Source organism: Carassius auratus, chromosome 20, assembly GCF_003368295.1.
Source record: "Carassius auratus strain Wakin chromosome 20, ASM336829v1, whole genome shotgun sequence".
In the NCBI taxonomy this organism is placed as follows: Eukaryota; Metazoa; Chordata; class Actinopteri; order Cypriniformes; family Cyprinidae; genus Carassius; species Carassius auratus.
Window position 1 is genome coordinate 11,961,788 of NC_039262.1, and position 13,829 is coordinate 11,975,616.

The window sequence follows — 13,829 nt, forward strand, 5'->3', positions numbered from 1 at the left end:
TCCAGAGCCTCACGCACTGTCCACCAAAATCAACTGACCCTCAGTATATCACTGTGCGACCACAAACATCGCGTCTCTCATCATTATCATCATCTTTCTGGCTTAAGCTCGCTTATTCTTTTGGCTTGTTTATAGAATAGGCTCTGCTTTGACCATTTCGCCTGCATGAGTCGGTCAGAGTTGCACGCTTTATGAGAATTAAGTTGGGTTTAATAGAATTATGATTTTTAATAAAAGATTAGCTTAGCTTATCGAGAGAGCTGAAGGCTAATCCTAGAGCTTACTTTGTGAAACTCGCATTTGCAACTCGAATTCTTATTGGATGGGTTCATCTAATGGACTTGGAGGGCTGTCAATACGAGCAAGAACTCAATGAGCGTGAGAGGCCCTAATAAAGCCAGCAGGACTTAAATAAATAAACCATACCATCAAATGGGGCAGACAGTGATCAGCGAGAGACAGACATGGACAAGGGAGAGAGAGAGGACTGACTCCGGCTCGAGTGGAAGCAGGCTGTCTCTGTCGAGAGGTCTGGATACCACACACAGCGCTCCGGGATCAGCTTACAGGCCCGGGGCTACAGCACATCCCTTGAGTCCGGCGCTCATTAACAAAAGAAAAAACCAATTAGCCATTTGGACGTCGACAGCTTCCGCAAGCAGAGAAGGGTCACAGCAGTCTTAGACCAGTATAGCCTAAATATGAATTTATTTATATAAACGTAAACGCATCTAAGGCATATTTCCTTATTGGTTAGGCTACTACATTTTGAAAGATTAAGGTAGGCCTACTTTTTAAAACATAATTGTTATGCGGATGATTCGTCTGTTAATGCTTTTGTTTTAAATGTTAAAGTTGAAAGGAACATTTGTATTAAAACAGACAAAAGAAAATTGCATTGTTTACAGTAGACAGACCACCACACACACACACACACACATAGCTACACACAACAGTCAAAAGTTTGCGCACTCTAAGAATTTAATGTTTTTTAAATAATTATCTTCTGCTCACCAATACTGCGTTTTTTATTATTATTATTACAGCAAAAGCATCAATATTGTGAAATATTTTTATTCTTTAAAATAACTGATTTTATATGAATATTTTTTACAAATTTAATTAATTCCTAAGAATAACAATGCAAAATTTTCAGCATCATTACTCCAGTCTTCAGATGATCCTTCAGAAATCATTTTGATATGCTGATTTGCTGTTCAAGAAACATTTATTATTATTATCAGTATTAAAATAGTTGAGTATATTTTACTCGGGGTTCTTTGATGAATGCAAAAATCTAAATATCAGCATTCATCAAAAAAAAAAAAAGCTTTTGTAACATTATACACTATACCATTCAAAAGCTTGGAGTCCCTATATTTAAATAATATATTTAATATTAAATTATAGAAATTAATATTTTTTAGATAGCAAAGTGCATCAAAGTGACGATAAAGACATTTGTAATGTTACAAAATATTTATATTTCAGATAAATGCTGTTGTTCTGAAATTTCTATTCATCTAAAAAACCTGAAACAAGTTTCAACGCAATAATAATAATACTAATAACAATAAAAGATTTTTGAGCAGCAAATCAGAATATTAGAATGATTTCTGAAGGATCACGTGAAGACTGATGTAATAATCCTAAAATTCAGCTTTGAAACCACAGGGATACATTTAATTTTAAAATATATTAAAATAGAAAGCAGTAGACCTAATTTTAAATATTAAAATTATTTCACAATATTACTGTTTTTGGAACAAATAAATGCAGGCATGGTGAGCAGAAGAGAATTCACTAAAAAAATCCAGTGTATGGTGGTCATTCTACTGTTCTGGCAATAATAATAATAATATATTATTGTATATAGTTATTTTACTGACTGACTTTGAAGTTGCGACCAGCAGAATATTTTTTTATCAAATTGTGAGATCCACCTCTGCATTTTTATATTTTTATATTTTTAATGCATATTGTCATTTATTGATTCATATTATTTGTTTACGGTTTATTGTGTTATTATTTATGGTATTATAAATAGCATTATATTTATAGACAACAAATAGAGCATTAAGGCTCCTGGCTTTTTTCATAAATGCCACGGGATATGTTATCTCTCGCGCTCTTTTTTTCCCCTCCCTTTTTAATCACCCAACTCTTTTAAGTGTTCTTTTGAAACAAAGCGAATCAACAATCACATAGTTTTATCTTACCGTGAGGATGTGGATAAAAACATGTTCCCGCGCTATTTAAGCAGTATTTCTCCGGGTTTCCCCCGCCCGCTGAGCGCCTGACCCCCGCCGAGTCCCGGATACCCGCAGCCGCTCGAGAGGAAACCGAGCTGCGCACGAGACTTTGAACACAGGCCATCGCTTTGAGTCTGTGTGCGCAAGAAATAGAAGCACATACACGCACTGATCTATTTTCATTACAGACCTAATCGAGGCACTGTAAACAAGATTCATGACTTATTCACTGTCAAACTATACGCATCATAGGCTCCAGTCAAACCTTGTTCCGAGACCATTTTATGCCTGATCTGAAATAGTCTATCAGAAAAATCAGAAAGTAAACTTGCACCTGACACATCCACAATCTACAGAAATATTTGGGGGTAAAATGTATAGGCCTACTTTAAATTATTAGAGGAAGAGGGCGCTAACAATTAAAAAGATTTTGAAATATAGGTCAGTGATAATAATTAACTGACTCATTATAAGAGATTAAAACAGTGGAAAATGATGCATAATATTTTATCCGTTGATGTTTTATTTTGTAATTATTATGTCACAGTTAGCCTATGCCTTCAGTTCTCATATTGCTCTGTTTAAGAATGGTAAGATAGAAGAAGCATATTATTTAACCCATTAGCTTTTACACACTCAAAAATTCAATCCACGAGATTTGTAAGATTAGTAAGTTTATTTGATGCTTGCTGTTTTAAGGTTTTAGCCTAAACAAAATTCTAGTTTGAAAGCATTTGTGCTGTCATTTGGTTTCGATGTCAGTGTTTGCACTGAAATGAGTGACATCGGAAGGAATGTATTTTACTTGGTATAAATAGGTTACATTGTAATGTATTTTGCATATTTCGTTTCATATATTGAAATGTGTAATTAATTTGGTTTAAACATGCTCTTTTATTCTTGAATTCATCTCTGTAGATAACCCCTCCATTGGTCTGTATGTTTATTTACCGTGGTTTCCAAGTAAGCCTGTATATTTATAAACCACGAATGAGCGCTTATTTGCAGCTGAAGTGATCCTGGTGGACTTGAAATCTCAGCTAACGGTTTTTAACATAGACAGGTGTGTCATTCCGCGAGTTCACCTGCAGGTTGCAGCATCGCTCTTAAATGGCAAGCATTTAAAAAAATTAAAGTTGACAGCCAGACAACGCATTACTTGCTGTTTTTTTTTTTACAAGCCATAACGACAAAAAGTTCATAACATTTGTGAGCTTTCCTTAACTTTATAATATTATAGTTGCAATAGAGCGCGACCATCCTCTCCACTTTTATCAGTTTTTATTCATGCCGATTGTGGATTTGCTTTAGCGCTTTATACAACAGAACATTCCCTTTATTCATTAATTAAGTAGGCTTAATTAAATAATTCATTCATTTATTCACTGGGGAGTAGCTTTCATAAAAAGTGATATAAGTGAAGCAAGACAACTCCAAGGAAAGTTGGTTTGCTCTTAATCAGGCCCGTTCCCTGACCTGAAAATTACAGGGCTGTCAACTGAAGGAGATGGCGTGACTAAAGACTAAAATTGAAAAGGAAACGATGGCCCTGCTTCAGTACCGCGGACAGCGCTACATATTTTCATGTTTGAGACAAGCAACATAAATAAATAATGAAAAATGTCGTGATAAAAAATACCCACAATTTACTAAATAACATGTGGATTTAATAAGAAACGGTTCAGATTTCGTTATATAGGCTAGCTGTTTTGATATTCACGTCTTGCTGTTGGTTGTCCTTTTGTCATGGGCTTCAGCGAGGTGTGAGATTGCGTTTAACCGAACATGGCTTAAGCACTTTTGTATTTGTGTGAATTCAAACGGAAGTCAATTCGTCTGCAAACACAGTAGATATGCCTACCCGACCAGCTGTAATGATCCAGGACGTCGAGCCTATTCTTCACAGGGACGCATTTCCATTTGTTAAAGGTAAGTTTTATCAAATGTATAGCCTAATAATAAAAAAAAAAAAAAAAAAAAAAATATATATATATATATATATATATATATATATATATATATATATATATATATATATATATATATTTGTATTATTATATAAAATAGTGAAATAGTTAGGCCTATATTAGATATTAATGTATTATATAAATTATATAAAGGATATAAATTACTGATAAACATAAGGTAAGGTAAGCTATTGGTTTAGGCTTAAAATGAAATTAAATCTAGAAATAGAAGATAAACTTGACACTGTATATATATATATATATATATATATATATATATATATATATATATATATATATATATATATATATATATATAAACTTGACTGCTTCATTAGACTGAGTTGACTTGTTTGCCAAGAAGTGTCGTCTCCATTAATTCCGACTTTGACAACATTGAACTATATTTGGCGTGCATGCGTTGCTGCAGCTTCAGTGACTCGTGCTTGAAGACATGTGTTACATTTTATTCAATAATATGAAGAGAAACTGTTTTGGGAACTGTCTATTGGTCAGTGATTTTACGTTATGAGGAAGGTTTGTAGGCTAAATTTTGTCAGTCTGCGAATTAACCAAGGGGTCAACTACTAATTTGTATAGGGCTTCTATCTCCAAGACTGGTTAAATTAAAATTTTTGTGATTATGTGAATCAGTAAATAATTTTTCATAAAGTAATAAAGTGATGTCTAATAATAATAATCAATTTCTATGTATGTAAGTCATAAAGTGATGTATAATTACAATAATTAGTTTATATGTTGTCTAATAGGCTATTGGGCAGATGGTTGCCATGGTTACCATCTCAAGTGACCCTGATTTCTTCTCTCTGTTAGCCAATATTTGTCGTGATTATGTATTTCGTCACTGTTTAATGCTTAGAAATTGTACATCCATCAAAATTTTCATTTTCAGTGTTTGCGTTGGTCGCACAGATTTCAGCAAAATTCTAAATTAGAAATGATTAATTGTAAAAAAAACATGTTAGTGATGAAAACAGGACCTCGTGGCCTAAAAAGTGCCACTCAAAGTAGGAATAAGAATGAATAAAAAATTTGATTATCTTTCATATTTTCTTTTATTAACGAAAGTACAACTGCATAAGTTGTCCAACTGAGCACAGCTCTAAATAAACCATCATATTTACACAGACATAAAACACCGTACAAGTGTAACCCAAAACAATCTTTCAAAGAAGTAGACTACATTTTAATACATATTTCTGTCCATAATTACTGGCATGGTTATGCCATCGTTTACAAGAAATGGAAATGGAATCAGTAAACACTGCACTGGCGCGACATTGATTCATCTAAGAAGACATCTGAACAACAGACATGCAGCACTGCAGTAATTTAAATCACGAAAACACACATAGGCCTAAAACACACCACCTAAAACAGAGGAAAGTGCACATGACTGGTGTGTCAAACACCAAAGACATTGCGTTTAAGCGTGCGGATGTCTGCAGATCAACAGGCTTGTTCACTTCTCATCTCATGACAGCAGAGACTCTATTCTGAATGGGTGATATCCAGTCTCTCGTGCAGTAGTGTGGGAGTGTGCCAAACCCGGAAGGGAATTCGGTATGTCCGGCATTCGACTGATGTTAGTAATGTGTTCCGTATTACACCTGTAGATCGGAAAGGCGCTCGACCCCTCAGAACTGACCTGGAATCCGGTCTGCGGCGGATAGCCCATGACGACTGGCAGAAAGTGCGGAGCCGCTGACAGCATTAGCCTGGTACCAAAACACGTGTCCTCTGTGCTCTGCTCCCTCCGCGTGAACGGTTTACTGAGGATGCTGTCTATGGCGAAGGAACTGGAGAACTTGGAGGTTTCGTCGCGCGCTGGGAGCCGGTTGTCATCGCGCTCTTGAGATTCCGAAGTGCTCAGGGTCTTCTTGCTGATGCGCTTCCTCCTGCGGCGGAAAACGCCGTCTGCGAAAGTGTATTCACTGTGTGGGTTCAACATCCAGTAGTTGTCTTTTCCCCACGGACGCGAGGGGTCTCGCAGCACTTTTAAAAAGCAGTCGTTTAATGACAAGTTATGCCGCACGGAGTTGCGCCACCCCGTGTAGCTGCCCCGAAAGAACGGGAATTTTTTCATTAAGTACTCGTTTATTTCAGCAAGTGTGAGGCGGCCGGTGTTGGAATCGCGTATGGCCATAGCAATGAGCGCGATGTAGGAGTATGGGGGTTTGGGTCTACGCGTGTATGGTTTCGCCTTCCCGTCCGAAACGGGGGCACTTGGTCCTGGGCTGTTGGCTGAACAGTCTCCATCCGAGCCCAATTCCTCCTCCGTGGACAGCGGTGAAGACACGTTCACATCCATGTCACTGCACAGGTCCAGCGGCTTGTCCACAAGACGACTCGCTGAGAAAACCTCCAGCTTCATTGTAAGGCGCCTCTGTCACTTTATTGAGTATCTCAAAGAAGCTAGTGCTCAGTCTTTGTCGATGTCAAAGTCTATTAAAGAAACAAGAGTTATCACTTCCTATCTGTTAAAAAGTCCTCATGGGAGAACGGACTGCACCGGCTGGCGTTAATATAATCGCTCGGCAGGGACGGCCCACGGGGGCGGGGCTTAGAGTCTAGACCTATCAATCACAAGCGCATTCACGCGAGTTAAAGGTTTAGAGATGCTCACCTGCCCCCGTAACTGTACGGAGTGTGGGTGTGAGGTTTGGAGTCTAAGTTCAAAATGAAATCTCTGTATATGTTTGAAGTGGTTCTAAGTATCTAAAAGGCTATTCATCAATTCAATGTTTTGCTTTTAAATGTAATAACATCAACAGGTTTGTGTGAGGTTTAAATTCAAGTGGGTTCTTGTTCATTATAAGCCTGTAGATGAAAACTCATAAAAAACAGTGGCATGAATGAAATATACTCACAATTATAGTGAAACCATTGTGTGTGTATAGTTTGCCTATATGACACATTTTAAGAAACGAGTCATCAAAAATCGACAGGTGACAATATTTAAAGGTTCCTGACAACTTCTCAATGTTTTAATTTTTATATTTGAATGTACCATTTAAATAACTCAACAATTATCAATGATAGAAAAACATAAAATTGCAAGAACCATTTATAATGTTGTTCAAAAAGATTTCTAATATAGTTTATCAAATAGAAGATGTCCTCACCATGATCAAAAAATGTTTGGCTGTATTGTGAGAGCTTTTTTTTGTTGTTGTTGTCGTCGATAACAACGTCTTGATTTATCATGACCTTTGATTCTATCATCAGGAAAAAAATAAATAAATTCTTTAATGGATATTTTAAGCAGTTATAGCTGGACTTGAACCAAAGGTGAGTTCCCCATTCTGCTTATTCATTGTTTACAGACATAAATACACTCCTAGACAAAGAGAATATACCTGCTAATTCATCTGAACTGTGACACTGGTGAGGTGCCCTCGCCGCGGTATGTGGAATGTCACACCTGATTCAGACGCACCCAATACCTGACATCAACCTGTCACTCACGATCACTATTTGTAAACTGAGTTTACATGTTTAATGGAACAATTTGCTTGTGGCAGTTGCTGACTTTTGAAAGAATGGGGAAGTTTACCACATTTATGATGAGTTTGGAAGAGGGCCACGTATACCTAAAACAGTAAGAACAGGGATGAGAAGAGCCACAGAGATCACACACAGGTCAGAGAGTATATATATATATACATAAAAAAAGAAAACACCTGTCTAAAAAATCCAACTGAGCAAATCTCTTTAATTCTCTCAGCAGAGGTGAAGGCACAGTGAAAGGTCACAAAGTTCCATAAGTTCCTACCATGCCCTAAGGTGAGTGATAATCATTTAACTGTCTTTTGAACCACACCTACATAAAGCCTTTGGGATATTTTTTCTTCGAGTGAATCCAAAACATTCTCTTGTGCACCGATGGTGTGTGTAATTTTCTGGGTTCATGGGGCAGGCAAGCAAGCCTGTGCGACTTGTGGTGTGTGCCTATAAACACACGCACACAAATACACATACATACACAAATGGTTATATAGTCTTCCATGGAGACAGTCTCAGCATGTGTTACTGTTGGGTTCTCGGTAACCATAACTTACATTTCCACAACAGATAAGATGTTTTGAAGAATATTGGAGTCCAAAACATCACTGGACCCAACTGACTTTTGGTGTACGGACAAAGAAACGCTGACACAACAGAATATCTTCTTCTGTGTTCCATAGAAGAAAGAAAGTCATACAGGTTTGGAAGAACATGACAGTGAGTAAATTATTTTCATTTCTCTGCAGAAAAAATACAATAGTTTTGTGTTTGAAATAATCAGTACCGATATTTAAAGATTTTTTTGTTTTTGTTTATCAGCACACAACATGTCCTCTTGTGTGCTCCACAGAAGAAAGACAGTAATACAGGTTTGGAATGACATGAAGGTGAGTCAATGACCGAATTTTAATTATTTTTGGGTGTGCAGGGTCACAGTTCATTTATTTTAACAGGGATATATGCACTATAAAATGTCAATACATTATAATGCTAAATTCATAAATGCATTGAAAAGCTTACAGACATCCTTTGTCACAGGCCTAGAGTTGTCATATGTAAACCATACTTTTGTAAAATCATTCATTTTAAAACTAAAAGGTCTTGGTAAATCCACTCACATAAACCACACACGAAACACAGATCTACTTCATATTTAAACAACAGAACCTTTTTACTTTGATGAATTGTCTTGAAATAAATTATGTCCTGATGTATGATGCTGACCACATTTCTGTTAAGAGACCAAAATGTCTTGGAATATCCCTGGATATATTCAAAAACCTTGACTGCGTCCACAGTCATAAACTCAAATAAATATGAATTTAGCAGTTTGGCGCTGTGTGCGGCTTCAAACCGCTGCAGTCAGATAGAGTTTCGGCCCTGTGCTTACTCATTTCCCTACCATTCCAAGACGAAATGATTTCCAGCAGGCTGAACACATGAGCAAGCCTAAAACTGACATTTAAAGGGCATGTCAACCAAGCTTTCTCCTTTTTAGAAGTGTAATCGAACACTAATAGAAAGAGACCATATTAAACGGTTGGCAGTTTGATTCTGGGCCTGCAAAAGTCACCACCTCTCTGTCTTTGTGACAGCTGAAATGATGGTTCTCCTCATAGCTGCTGTGTTTAGCCCCAGCGGCCATCTGATGACTTTAAATTCAGGCCTTCTGTCTGCGATGCTATGTGTATGTGTGGTTTATCATGTTTTAGGTGTCATGATCTTTTTCTCAACAGAAGTTGTTCAAAGTCATATATTTATCATAGTGTTTAGATAGGATCCAGCATGTGCTACTAAGCCATCAAGTATTTCAAGAATTTGTTTGGCTGTCTGGGTATTATCTTGCGAATAAGACATTTTGGGGTTAAAATACAACACATTTTTTATTTATTTGCACAAAATAGTATAGAATTTCAATCCTGGCCATTTAGTGGTTATGGGTTTGCTGGTGTTTTGGTTAAGATTTGGTTATTTAGCTGTTTTCAAAGTGACATACAGCGCACTTATACCACTTATTACTGTTGTTAAATGGGATTGAGTGCCTTGACAAGGTCTCGCAGAGTTCACAGAGGTCATGTCAGCAATTGACGCCTCTCTCCAGCTGATAAATCATCTCTTCTGTAGTTTGGATTACCAGCCCAGATCTTTAACCACCACCAGATGCTATGATTACTACACCATTTTAGCTTTGGCACATAAAATGACGGTAAGATGTTAGCGCACCGCTGAGCTAACAGCCGAGAGAAATGATACAGCAGCCGAGTCCATGCTCTCATTATCACAGAGGCTTTGGCTCGTATAGCAGCACCGGTTTCTGTGTGTATGGAAAGTATTTCATATTTGATTACATCCCAAAGACACCCCTTTACAGAGCTGTCATGAGAGAACACGCACCTGTTTTATGCCTTGTTTGGTTCATGCTATACACTGCACCCAGCATTTCCCTCTCTTTTTCTCTTAATGAATTCCTTAAATGTTCTCCTTCCTCCCACTAAGGTTTGTTTTTGTTATCTTTGTTCCAAGTCGGTAATTTGATACAATGAGTAGTTGTGTGTTTGTTGTTGAGTTGATATGTGTTTACCTCTGCAAGTGCGAAAAGCATTTTATCACTATGAAGTGTGAAACCTAATTCTGTTTTTGAGTGTGTTGCTAACTCTTTGCGTGACAGCAAGTGGATAACGTTTAGTAAAGTGTGTGTGTGTGTGTGTGTGTGTTTGGCGTCACAGAGTTGCAAGGATTGCAGGTGTGTGGTGTCATGTTAGAAGCTGGTCTCTGAATGTGGTTTTGAGCCTCTGACAATAAAACACAGACAGTTTAGGAGTGAGAAACTGAACCATTCGTGTTAGGGAGTTTACATGCTAGCATAAAACTGTTTTTTTGAAGGTCTGTATAGGATTGAAGTGAATATTTCATTAAAACAATTTGTGATTCTGTCCCTGCATTTAGTCAAATTAAGCACAGTCACATGAAAGTATACACACACACACACACACACACACACGCGCACACACACACACACACACACACACACACACACACACACACACACACACACACACACATATATATATATATATATATATATTATCTTGTTCTGCAATTTTAAATGTATTGCTCCTCTTAAGTCCAGTTTTGACCTGTTGATACCTGTTGAATTCAGAGTTGATATTAATATTTGATTTTTATATTGTCTTAATGCCTTAGTTGATATTTCTGATGTTTTGGCTATGCAGCACCTTGGTCAGCACTCGTTGCTTCTAGGTGCTATATAAAAAAAACTTGACCTTGACCTTTATGTGGACCTAAACAAAAACTTTTATTTTGGTTGTGATTCATCGCGATTAATCGTCAGACAGCATTAATACATATAATGGAAGTTATTATTGATTATTGAATTCATTTGATTGTATTTTTCATTGTGGATGGTTGAAGTATGTTATTTTGGATCAAGTCTTATAAGATTAGGCTTGTTATTGATCAGGAAACAATTAATAAAAATAAAAAATAAAAAAATATATATATATATATATATATATATATATATATATATATATATATATATATATTCAGTTATTTTAAATTAATTGTTTCCTGTTAATTGATTAATTCCTGTTAAATTAATTGTTTGCAAACCGTCCTGCCAGGGTCTGATTCCTCACTTGTGTGAAATGGGCTTGTGTGCATGTGGGTGTGAATTCATGTGAGTGGAATCTGAAACACGTAAACTCTGTGATTCCCCATCTCTGCTGAGAGTAGCCATGTGTTCAACAACAAAAGGTCTGCCCTCATTGTCTGTTCAGTGTTTGTGTGTGTGTGTGTGTGTGTGTGTGTGTATATGTCCTTTCTTTGCACTTTTTCAAATTCACAGACACTCACAGAGGGCTTTCACCTGAGGTAATGTTAACTTGCCAAACCAGTAAAAGAAAAATAAACAAACATACAGAGTTAGGCAAGCACTGTTATTACAGCGAGGTTATTCAGAGGTGATGTATGTGTGTGAGAGTCAACCTAAAATCTGTTAATGTTACTGTGGTTATACATCTGCAAGGCTGAACTGAAGTGTTGTGGGTCTACATCCACTAGTTTGTGTATAAAAATGGCGGGATAACAAGTTAAGGATATAGAAGAGAACATAATGTTTAAACAATCTGTGTCGCATGCTGATTTAGATGGTCCTCAGCTCTTTATCACTGCTCCTCACACGCTACAGCAGCTCTGCTCGCATGCAGCCCGGAGAAAACATTACAAAAGGCATTTTCTTTAAAAAAAAATCTGATGGGGAATTATCTGATAAGAGTTGCACTGTATGCCACGTGTTGACAGCTTTAGCTGCACTCTGTGCTGCACAGGAGGCATTTTTAAGAGAAATGTAAGCAACAAGCTTCCCCCTCCCTCCACCCTCATGGTCTGCCGGTGGATCTGTGTTTACCTGGCGAGCGAAGCCGTTCTGCTGTCTTTGTCTAAACTTGAAAGGGGATCCAAACGCTCGCCCTCCTCACGCACTGTGCTTCGCACGACACACCCCGCCCTCGCTTTACTGCTGCAGTGATTTACTGTAAAAGAAACCAGGGTGGGTGTTTGATATTCAGATTTTGTTATAATATATAGTTTTAAATCCGTTTTGGAGCACAGTTGTGGATGATTTACTTAAGTGGTGCAAAATAATCTGTGATTGAATGATAAACTGTCCTTACAAAGATAAAAAAAAACATTTTCTTTAAAACACATAATCATAATCATAAACTCATAAAATTGACAAAAAAGCAGAAAGTTTGAATTATGTTTTTTGTCCATGCAAACAATGGTAGCCAGTTGAATCCATTGATGTTTTGGAACCCAGTGACTTTCTTTCTATATATATATATATATAACTCTCCCCTTAAGTACACTCAATAAAACAATATTCATTGGAGACATTGACCAAGTGGCAGATGCTATTGTTGGTCAGTATAGTCCTGTATTGATCCAGTGTTACTCATTTTTATTTGTCTGCGTTATTAATCAGAGGAAGTTACACTGGAACAAACGGATATCCAGATGCAGATTACAGAAAGATCAGGGTAATTCAACATCGATCTATTAACACACACACACACACACACACACACACACACACACACACACACACACACACATACATTTGTGCCCTGCTAAAAGTAGTCACCATTAATGTTAAACTAAGCAAAATATAACTGCTTGTTATGAATAATGATTTCCATCGCTGTTGTGTACACTTTTGTCTAACGTACAAGTTCTAGCAGCAGTGTTTTGCACATATACTCTTAAAAATAAAGGTTTAAACAGGGGGTTTCCACAGTGGAAGAACTATTTATGGTTGTTTAAAGAACCATTCAGTGAACAGTTCTTAAAAGAACCATTTGTTTTCTAAGTGTGAGGAAATATTAATATTCTAAAGAACCTTTTTATGGAATAAAAAAAGGTTCCAAGGATATAGATGCCAATTGATGCAAATAAAGAACCTTTATTTTCGTATTCCGCTAGTCAGGCCTACCTGAGTGGAAAGGAGGGTGTTTACAGCAAGAAGTCGAAAATTCTGTGTTGTCAAATTGAGTTTTTTTTTTAAACACTCTTTTTCAATTTTGGGGCATTTGGCTTTTATTTTTATAGGAAATTGCAAATGTTATGCCTTGTTATGCATATGTGTAAAAAAAAAAAAAGTTTGTATAGTCTGTTTTTGTGTTTGTGTATGTGCGTTTGAAAAAGAAGATAGAGAGTGATGGTTGAATTCTTGGCTCATGTCAGCACTTCATTACACAAATCAGTTGTGTGTGACAAGGGGGAGACTAAATAACAGTACAATCAAATGACAACAGAAAATATTTTTCACCTTGTTAGTTTGTCTTAAGACATCAAAGGCACCTTTATTCGTGACTGAAAGGCCACAGATGTACATTGACCCCATGCAGTCCGGCCGACCTGACAGTTCAATCCTCACACTGTTTTTATGTGTCAGCACTAAACTAATTCAGAATGCTTGAAGGACACATTTGTATTTACAAACTCTATTCCAACAAAGTTGGGACACTGTACAAATTGTGAATAAAAACATAATGCAATGATG

General features: G+C 36.8%; 1 protein-coding gene across 1 annotated transcript; it reads right to left on the reverse strand.

The window, feature by feature from the left end:
* Positions 1-5,276: 5,276 nt before the first annotated feature.
* Positions 5,277-6,859, reverse strand: LOC113120938 (forkhead box protein Q1-like). Its single transcript, XM_026291092.1, has one exon. The coding sequence runs from the start codon at positions 6,612-6,614 to the stop codon at positions 5,715-5,717; it is 900 nt and encodes a 299-aa protein (XP_026146877.1). The 5' UTR covers positions 6,615-6,859; the 3' UTR covers positions 5,277-5,714.
* Positions 6,860-13,829: the final 6,970 nt, after the last annotated feature.

Excerpts from the sequence above, each read along its gene's own strand:
- LOC113120938 (XM_026291092.1), bottom strand. The coding sequence starts at position 6,614 with ATGAAGCTGGAGGTTTTCTCAGCGAGTCGTCTTGTGGACAAGCCGCTG.